Source organism: Malaclemys terrapin, chromosome 7 (assembly GCF_027887155.1).
Source record: "Malaclemys terrapin pileata isolate rMalTer1 chromosome 7, rMalTer1.hap1, whole genome shotgun sequence".
Taxonomy (NCBI): Eukaryota; Metazoa; Chordata; order Testudines; family Emydidae; genus Malaclemys; species Malaclemys terrapin.
Window position 1 is genome coordinate 33,097,884 of NC_071511.1, and position 10,122 is coordinate 33,108,005.

The following is a 10,122-nucleotide window of genomic DNA, read 5'->3' on the forward strand; positions in this document are numbered from 1 at the left end:
CTGCGCAGGGCTGGCTCAAGAACCCCCTCTCCCCCCCTTGGCACTGCAGGAAACCCCACTGTAGGCTAGAACTAGACACAGACATAGGCGGCAAGTTATTTAGGCCCCTAGTTCCCATGCTGCACTCAATATTCAGGAATGTGGGCCCAGCTCCACCACTGTTTGGGCTTATATTTTCAGAGCCGTCCTGTCCATAGGACACACGTTGAGGGGCCTCACACTTCAGGGGGACACGGGTCCAGGGCAGCCTGGGGGGATATCAGGGGGCCTGGCCCCAGTGAGCAGCCCCTCTTTCCACCCCTGCTCTGCCCCCACTCACTCCACCCTTCCCCCAAGGCCCCACTCCGCCCCCATTCCACCCCTTCCCCCAAGCCTTCACCCCGCCTCCTTCCAACTTTCACCCCCACCTCCAAGCAATGGCAGGAATGAGCAGGGCGGAGCAGATTGGGACCAGGTCACTTGCTGCTGCCGGTGCCAGGATACTCGGCACCCCACATCCCCCTGAAGGGTAGGGCCGGGGGCAGTAGCCCCAGTCCATCCTATGGATGGGAGGGCTCTGCTTGGACCCATTCTGGGCACCACCAAAAATTATACAAACCTGGTGCCCATGGACACAGGCCACGCACCAGCCAAGCCCTGAGCAAAGGCAGCAGGAAAACTAGCTTGTCTGGGCCTAAGGGCTGAGAGATTGGCAGGGGCCTGAGGCCAGGGAGGAAGGAGGGGAGTGTATTGCAGGGGGCCCTCTATCCTACTCCCTACAGCGCCCCCTGCTGGGAGAGGCCAGGACTGGAGTAGCTGGGAGCTCCCCCCAGCCAGCTCCTGCAAGAAACAAACCAGCCACTAGGGACAGACTATTTTAAAACCAACTTTTTTATTAACCCTTCATGCTACTAAAAAATACACATTTAGTAGACGAATTCCCCCCCCCCTTTCTGGGAACCCTCAGGCTGTTTATCAGTCTTGCCAAAGCTGTCCCACCCCAGCACCATCCACCCCCCTTCTAACTGTACAAAGCCCTGCCTGCCCCCACCCCAGCTCTGCCCCCCATGGCCCTTCAATGCAAACCCCATGTCAGCCACTGGAGGGAGACAGTGGGGTCCAGCAGGACATGCTGCTTAGAAGTCCGTGGGCTTCCCCACTTAGCACAGCCTCAGGAGCTCTCTGCCTGAGCTGCACGGGGAAGGCAGTGCCCACTATGAATACTATGGCCCTGCTGGGACTTGTTTAGCGGGACCCATCACAGCCCAACAGAAAGCCCACTGCGTTCCCAATGGTTGGTCACACCCCATTATTCTCGTGCCGGTGGCATGCTCAGATTCCCCCCAGCAACCCCTGCTGTCTGCCCCTATCCCTTACAGCAGGTCCAGTGCTCTCAAGGGAAAGGCCTCAGTTGAGAACAGAAGGGGGAGCATGACCACCTAGAGGGGTGAGATGGGGGGGAGGGAGCATGACGGGGGAGGAAGAAGTTTACATTACAAACTCCGGGGGGAGGGGGGGAGAGGTACAAAGCCCCGCATCCGCCACGCTGAACAGCTGTGGCTCTACCCGGGGCTTTGTGCAGGGCTGGAAGATGCCTTGGAAGCTCAGGACACAGCAGCTGGACTCTGGAAAGATCAAAGTCAGCTGCTAACCCACCCACTCCCAGCCTAAAGAGAAAGAGCTCCCCTCCCGCCATGGCTGGCTTGGGGGCACAGAATGGGATGCGGCTTCCTTCTCCTCTAGAGGGTGTGGGCACAAGCCCGGCCCATGGGCAGGGCACGGGCTGGCTCAGGTGGGTCTGTATTTTGGAGACACCTCACCCAGAAGTACCCCAGTGTGTATCAGAGGGGAGGGGGCCATATCTCCTCAGCAGAAGGAGTGCAAGGTAGAGAGAACCTCCACTCAATTCCTGCAACTCTCCCAGATACATGGAGAACACACAGAACTCATCACCCCTGAACCCCAGAGCTCAAGAGGGCTCAGGCCATGTCAGCTCCTGTCTCAGAGGGGGAGTAATATTAAAGCTCCCCCCTGCCCCAGCATCAAACCCACAGAGCCCCCTCCCTCACACCATGGGGAGCCCAGGAAAGCTATAGCAGGGGTGAGGCAGCCCCTGCACCTGGGAGAGACAGGGGCAGGGCGCTTCCCCATGCCCTATTTAAAGGCAACAATTCCTCGCCCCGTGAAGCTGAGTCCGGCAGAGCTTGGCAGGGGGCAGCACTGCACCCCGGCGTCCCCCATGGGGCTCAGAGGGATTTGCGGGGGCGCTTGAGGAAGGCCAGGGTATAGTCTCTTGGGGCTGACACCTTCTGCTTCTTCATCTGCACCTGGGACTGGGCCGTGAGCTGCAGCTTGATGGCGCTCGAGTTGATCTTGGCGGCCACCAGCAGCTCCTTCATGCCCTTCATCTTCTCACTCTGGAAGGTGAGGACAGGCCCCTCAGGGGGAGGGACAGGAGGGACCCCCGGGGCGGGGGCCCCCCCCTCCTCCTTCTCTGTCGCAGGGGGCTTGTCTGGCCGCTGGCCCGAGCTGGGGCGCCGGCGCTCGGAGGCCTTCTTGGGCAGGGGGGGCTCCTCAGGCTTAGACTCGCGGCGGGGTCCACGCCGGCGCCCCTCGCGGGGGTCCTCACTGCCCTGCTCATCGTCTTCATTGGCCTCCGCCTCCCGCGCCACGATTGTCACCTTCTGGCGCACCTGGGGGAGGGAGGGAGTCAGGGGAGGGGCCAGCACCCCACAGCCACTGCCAAACCCCCAAGCCCCCCCAGAGCACCAGCCCCCAAATCCAGCGGGGACCCCCCAAGTCCCCCAAACTCAGCACAACACTCTCCATCCCCCCCAATACCACTTGAGCCCCCCAGCTCAGATGATTCACCACTCAACGCACGCTTCTTCCCAGACGCACCCCTGCCAGGGTCCCCCCTCACCTGCCCATCAAAGCGTCCCAGCGACTGCACCAGGAAGGTGGCCCAGCCCACGTGCAGCACAGGTGTGGGGCTGCCCTCCTCCCACTTGCAGATGCCATCATAGAAGCGCAGCAGGTGGGCGAAGCACTCAGGGTCCTGCAAGGCTGAGCCCCCAGCCTGCACCGGGGACCCCTGAACGGGGAGAGAGGGGTTAGTGCAGGGGTAGGCAACCTATGGCACGCGTGCCAAGCGGCACGCAAGCTGATTTTCAGTGGCACTCACACTGCCCAGGTCCTGGCCACCGGTCCGGGGGGCTCTGCATTTTAATTTAATTTTAAATGAAGTTTCTTAAACATTTTAAAAACCTTATTTACTTTACATACAACAATAGTTTAGTTATATATTACTAAAAACGTTAAAATGTATTACTGGCACGCAAAACCTTACATTAGAGTGAATAAATGAAGACTCGGCACACCACTTCTGAAAGGTTGCCGACCCCTGGGTGAGTGCCTCCCAGGGGCCCAACGTGCCAAGGGCTAAAGAGCCCCTCCAGCCTGGTGTCGTCGTCCCCACAAATCAGCCCCATGGCCCCTCCAGCCTGGTGTCGTCCCCCCACCCCCACAGATCAGCCCCAGAGCCCCTCCAGCCTGGTGTCCCTCTATCACCCCCCTCCCATCCCAGAGTCCCATCCAACTCAGTACCCCTCTCACCTCTCCTCTCTCCCCAGCACCTTTCTCCTCCAGTGGCTCTGCCAGGTTGGCCACCTCCTTGAGCAGGTTGGGAACCACGTCGTTGGCCACATCGAAGAATTCCTTATAGATCTCCTCATCCTCACGGCAGTAGTTATAGCTGGGGGAGGACGGGAACAAGGGAGGCAGTGAGCAGCTGGGGCCAGTGCCCCATAGAGGGGAGAGGCCCTATGTCCCATTCCCCCGCTGCCAGCCAATCCCCAGGCCTGGGGCCAGATCAGAGCCAGCACCCCCGAGAGGAGAGAGGCACCATGTCCTTCCAGACATGAATCACTCCAGTCTCCTTTTTAGGCAAGCAGTTCCATGGGCTGGTGGCCAGCCAGGCCCTAATGAAGGGAAAGGTTTGGGGCCATAGGGCAGGCTCCTGGGGCACTCACTCCTGGATGACAGTGGCTGTATCAGCCCAGGCCTCCAGCGCCTCCTTGACATTCTTGTTGCGACAGTGGTAGCCAGCCAGGTACATGTAGGGGTAGATGTGCTCATTGTTGTAGTACTTCCTGGCTGAGCTGATGCCCTGGGGGAGGAGGGGTTGGCGCAGAAGAAGACACAGAATAAAAGGACGTTCTCACCAAACTACTCAGGAACATTTATGTTTTACAAATTACATCCCAACCACAAACCCCCTGCAATCCCCGCCCTGGGCTTCCCCTAGCTCTGCCGGTGCCCCTGAGCCCGACCCACAGTCCTCTGCGATCCCAGCCCTGGGCTCCCCCAGTTCTGCCGGTGTCCCTCAGTCCCGAACCACAGTCCCATGCGATCCCAGCCCTGGGCTCCCCTCAGTCCCGACCCACAGTCCTCTGCGATCCCAGCCCTGGGCTCCCCCAACTCGGCCAGTGCCCCTGAGCCCGACCCACCACCCCTGCAATCCCAGCTTGTACCCCTTCACCTTATGGTAGATGGAGAGGGGGTCTGGTCTGCCTGGTGTCGGCTCCAGCTCCTCCAGGTCAGCCAGGTTGCCCAGTGCCATTGGGTACCTGCCCGGGCAGCAGAGCAGACAGGGGTGTTACCTTGGGGAGACAAGCAGCTGGAATGGGGGGGAGGGACCCTGTATCCTGACTTCTGCCCCCAACAGGCAGCACTGGGGCAGCACTGCAATGCCTGGCACTTGGGGGCGGGGCACCCCAATGCAGCAGATGGTAAAAGACCTATTGATTTCAAGGGGTGCTGGGTAAGACCCACCCACTGGCTCCTGCCAGTGCCATCCCCTGTTGCACCGTGTGCTCTGCACTGCGACTCCTTGGCACACACATCCCAGCGGAACATGCTCACAGGCCAGCCCCACAGGCAGGAGGAGAAGAGCCGACCTGGCCCAGAGCTGGGCTCTGCTAGAGAACATCTCCATCCCCACCAACCCTGCCTAGGTCCCAGCCAGCGCTTCCCAGCCCTGGAGCTCTACGTACTTTACGAAGGGAGGCCGGGGTCGCCAGCCCTAGGCTGGGAGGGATTCCACCACGCACAAACCAGTGAAAATACACTTCAGTCGCTAAAAAACAATGTTTACAGCCAGGCAAAGTCAGCAGAGCGCGCCAAGGCGGCCGGCTGAAGGACATCTCCTTGGCGTACTTGGACAGGGGACGGGGACAGTTTGTGCTACCGGTTACAAAGCTGCAAACTTTTGCCATCTCAACCGCTCCCATCACTAAACAACAGGCTGACCCTGAGAACGTCCCCCAGAGCTGAACATTTAAAATCAATACAAACAGGAAAAACGCTTACAAATAAACATCAATGTTAGCTGTCAAAACTATACAAAATAAAAACTTGCGTCTGCCACGCCTAATGATCCCCACCCTGCAGATGGAGAAACTAATGATCAGAGGTGATAGCTCACGTCCAAGGGGTGCCCCCCACTGCCCCCCAGAACTGGGATAGAACCCAGTAGTCCGGGCTCCCAGGCCTCCCTCCCCCGCCCCAGCTCTAACCCACTAAATGCTACTGCCCTGCCAGAGCCAGGGATAGAACTCAGGATTCCTGGCTCCCAGCCTCCCCGCCCGCAACCACTAGACCTCCCTCCCTGAGCTGTGGTTTCAAAAGCCCAGCTGTACTGACCTCTCCAGGTGCCCCATGTCGTAGAGAACCCACAGGAGCCGCTGCAAGGAAAGGGGAGGGTGGGTTATTGAGGACACAGAGCCATGGAGGGTGGGGGTAGGGGATGAGACCCGCGTCCCCTGTAGATAAGATCTCGATGGAAGGGAGGGGCGTGCATGGCGGAGGGACAAATGGTTGGATGAACATGGAAGGGTGTGGGGTGCGCGCGGCACTGGAGGGATGTGGGGTAGAGGAGACTAGAACAACCTTAGAGGGGGCCATGCGGGGAGGGAGTGAGTAGATGGGCCTGTGGATAGGGCAGGCATGGGGGTGTGCCCAGGGGGAAGGGGCCTGGACGCGCACACATGGAGAGGGGGCATGTCCCACCTGCTGCAGCTGCAGCAGCTCCAGGCTGTCAGTGTGCAGGTCGATGGAGGGGTTGATGGCGCACACCATGAAGGCCACCTCCATGTGCCGGTCACAGCGCAGGTACGAGCCCTTCAGGTACAGCCAGCTCTGCGGGGGACAGCGGCAAGTGAGTGAGGGAGCTGGGCCAGGCTACCCCTAAGCCCAGAGCTGGGGGGTGGGGCTGGGAGCCAGGACTCCTGGGTTCTATCCCCAGCTCTGCCTCTGATGTTGGGCAAGTCCCTTCCCCTCTTGATGCCTCTATTCTGATTGTGAGCTCTTCAGGGCAGGGACTGTCTCTCACTGGGTCTGAGCAGCCCCTGTCCTCATGCAGCCCCTGCCCCGATCTCAGCTGGGGTTTAAGCAGCACCTGGTCCGATGCGGGGGGAGCTGATCTCAGCCAGGGTCTCAGTGGCACTTGGTCTGATGGGGGCCAGTGACTGAATGCACCACTGTATTCACACCCTGCACACCACTGTAATATTTGTATCAAATATGTCCTGTGAGGTATGATTTGAAAAGTAACAACTCCCTGCTCAGTAATATCCTGGTGGGATGTGTGGAGCAGCCCTATATGGAGAGTAACAAACGTAAGCAGACATTATGACTGAAATGTGTTTACCAGACAAGGCAGAGGGGCGGAAGGGACTGTTCCTCAAAGGACAAGCTGGCACTTCTAGCCAGGTGTCACCAGAGTTAACTGGCAAACACCAGCCAAGTGGCCACTCTTTGGGGAAGGAACAGAGCAGTCTGCATTTTAGCAAACAGCATGGAACCACTTTTATCACAAGACCCCATGGCTCCATCCTCACCGCAGGAAGGAACTTGATCTAGGGGTAACCTCAGGACAGTGCATGTCAAAGGGGACAGACTAGGAAAATGAGGGGCAAACACACTTGGGGGGAGGGGCTGTCTCTCTCTCTCTCACACCTGAGAAGACAAAGGAACCAGCCTTTGTGAGGGATTCTGACCAGAAAACTGGGGCTGTCCTGTTGCTGGGAGCACATGCGAAGTCCAGTTTGTTGCGTTTAGTTACTAGAATGCGCTTTATCGGGATTTCCCTTGTAACTGTTTCTGACTTTACACCACACACTTGTTCTCACTCACATTCTCTCTGTAATTCAACTGGTTTTATTCTTTTTAAATCAAGTCCAATCCTGTGCTGTGTTTCAACTGAGCCGTCTGGGTAACTCCAGTTAAAATAGCAAACTGCTGCATACTGACCTCTAATATCTGACCCACCCAGGGATGGACTGGACAGTGCAAAAAATTTGGGACCAGGAGCTGGAGTTGCCCTGCGGGTGGTAACTAAGGCTGCTGGAAGCCAGAGAATGGCTGATGTTTGCTGACAGGCTGCTGGGGTCAGAGCTGCTGGACCAGGACTGCGGCTATCCACAGACACTCAGGGTGGGACCTGCATGCTGCTATGCTGTTTGTGGGAAGCCCAGGTGGGAGCTACAGCAGCAAAACATTGCGCAGCACCCAGGGCAGGTGGTGACACACCCCTCACTGGTCTGCATTACGCCCCAGAATGTGACAGAACCCCCCAGATCTTGCCCATGGTCTGAGCAGCAGCTGGCCCCATGGATGGAGCCCTGATCTCAGTCTGGGAGATACCTTACTGACAGCAATTAATGTGGATCAGTTATTAGTTACCAATTGCACCATCTACTAAGGTTAAAGCCCAGGGGGTCTTGCACAGCAGCTTTCTGATACAAGCAGACAGCCCCAGCCCTGCACAGACCCCAAGCCCCATTCCCTCCCCTCACTGCACCACCTTCTGCAGCTACGTCTCACTGCAACCCCCCAACCCCTCAAAGCTAATGGCCTCCCCTCACTTACCCGCTCAGCCACGCCAGCATTCACGGTCTGCCCGCGCCGGTCCTCATTGCCTTTGCCGTGCCAGGTCACCTCAGCCGTCTGCTCACCGTCCCGGCCAAACACCACCCAGGCATGGTCCTCCGAGAGCGCCAGGTGCACATCCGGCAACCCCAGCACCTGGCAGGCCCCCACCACAGCAAAGGCCACCCCTGAGCTGTCCAGCTTAGTGCCTGCAAGGAACACATGGCACTAGGGGGTGCTATGCTGCAGGGAGCAGCATGGGGCTCATTGGGGGCGCTCTCCCCTTGCAGTCAGTGCTGACCCCTGCACCAGTGTGGTGCTAGGGGGTGCTATGCTGCAAAGAGCAGGGTGGAGCTCAGTCGGGGGTGCTCTGCTTTCAGTCAGTCCCAACTCCAATGAGCCATCACTAGGGGGTGCTGTGCTGCAAAGGAGCAGGCAAGAGGAAAAGCATAGCTGAGTATTTTCGGGCTGCCCCAGTGCAGCGCCCCACACTGGGCCAGGGCGGTACTGTTCCCACCCCCATGCTAGTGGGCCCCCTACCTGTGATGAAGCTGAAGAGGGACTGGATGTGGGCCCGGTCTTTGAAGTAGGAGCGGCTGAGGCTGTTCCAGATGACGTCCGACACCTTCTTGACCAGCTCACGGGAGGAGAAGCCCTCGGGCCGGGGGTAGAGGGACAGGTCGACAGCACCACGGATCTGGGCGGTGAAGCGGGCGTACAGCGCGGCCACGATGGACAGCTCAGCCACAGGGAAGTAGGTGAGGCTGTCGGGCTCAGGTCCCGGGCGTGGCTCGAAGCTGATGCCCGGCACGTTGGTGGGTATGACGCGGTTCACAGCCAGGAAATGCTCCACAAAACCCAGCACCAGCGACAGCAGCACCAGATCGGGCTGCTCCTGCTGCAGCTCGGCCATGAATAACCGCACCACGTCCTCCACCGAGCGCAGCGGGAACAGGGCCTTCTGCCATGGCTTCAGCCCCATGGCGGGCAGCTGGGGAGAGAAGAAAGCATCAGGTGTGGCTGAGGAGAGGGCCAGGGCCTTCCCAGAGCCAGGTCAGACAGCCAGACCTGGGAGTCAGGAGCTGTGTGTCTGCCTCTCTCTCCACCTGTCCCCTGAAGGGGACCCCCACCCCTGTCTCTCACCCCCACTGAAGGGGACCCCCATCTCTGTCTCTCTCTCCGCCCCGCCACCCACTGAAAGGGACCCTCGCCCCCCATCGAGGGTGACCAGCCATTAGGGGCTTTGTCTTACACAGACAACTATCCCTCCCCACCCGAAAAGAAAGTGTCCCTATTTTTCACACTTGCTCTCTGGTCCCCCTCCCTCCACGACGCTCCCCCTCCCCCAGGCACCCTTTACCAGAAGCAGCAGCCCCTCCGCCCCCCTCCAGCTTCACTCCCCCAGCACAGGTACAGCAGCAGCCATGCTAGGCCCGCAAGGCACCATGGGAGCCGCAGTTCCGCAGGGCACGATGGGAATTGTAGTCCGCCTGGCCAGCCAATCACACCATGTCTCCCAGGCATGCTGGGAGTTATAGCTTATAATTAACCCCGGTGCCTTATGGGAAATGTAGTCTGATGCCTGGGTAGGGACGCCAGTGTGCCCCACGGCATGCTGGGAGTGGTGGTCCCGTTAACTGACTGCCCACGGCCTCCTGGGAAATGAAGTTTGGCGCCCGAGGGGGAGGGCCCACCTGCCGTGGTGCATGCTGCGAGCTGTAGTTTTTCTGGCAGTGCATTGAAACTTGTAGTTCTTCAAGGAATTACGGGCACAGTAGTCGCATGGCCTACTCCAGCCGGAGGCGTTGCAGGGCTGTCCGCACCCAGCGCCAGTCTGGGCCTTTACTTTTTTTAAACCTTGAGGCCATTTGAGCTGTCCAAGTCAGAGTGGGAATTTTAATGTCATCATCGACTGCAGTCCTGGCCCAACAGCTGACCGTGGTGCTGTGAGCTTCCCCACAACAGTGCCGGAGCCAGCCTTGCAAGGCAGGAGTTACAGTCTAGGGGAGTGTGGCTGATGACATCACGGGTGTACTGCATGATGTCAGAGCTGTGCCCAGGCTTTCCACGGGGGGCCATTCGGAGGGCTGAGTTGGGTTGGGTTGCAAGGATGCAGGCTGCCCTGCCTCCCTTGTCACAGCACCCACTGTTGGGGGGCAGCAGCTGTAGAGTCTGCCCTCCCCCACCAATGCAGACAGCACAGCACACAAAACA

The 10,122-nt window shown here is 59.1% G+C and overlaps 1 protein-coding gene across 2 annotated transcripts; it reads right to left on the minus strand.

Annotated features, from left to right (window-relative positions):
• Positions 1–852: 852 nt before the first annotated feature.
• On the minus strand, positions 853–10,058 carry MEN1 (menin 1). 2 transcript variants are annotated; one of them, XM_054035952.1, is made up of 10 exons: positions 9,603–10,058; positions 8,449–8,899; positions 7,909–8,117; positions 6,049–6,177; positions 5,683–5,723; positions 4,520–4,607; positions 4,011–4,147; positions 3,595–3,733; positions 2,903–3,073; positions 853–2,672 (listed from the first exon to the last, which is right to left on the minus strand). In XM_054035952.1, the coding sequence occupies exons 1-10, from the start codon at positions 9,645–9,647 to the stop codon at positions 2,226–2,228; spliced, it is 1,857 nt and encodes a 618-aa protein (XP_053891927.1). In that variant the 5' UTR covers positions 9,648–10,058; the 3' UTR covers positions 853–2,225. The 2 variants fall into 2 exon arrangements, with proteins under 2 accessions (XP_053891927.1, XP_053891928.1); XM_054035953.1 differs by lacking the exon at positions 9,603–10,058 and adding an exon at positions 9,269–9,369.
• Positions 10,059–10,122: the final 64 nt, after the last annotated feature.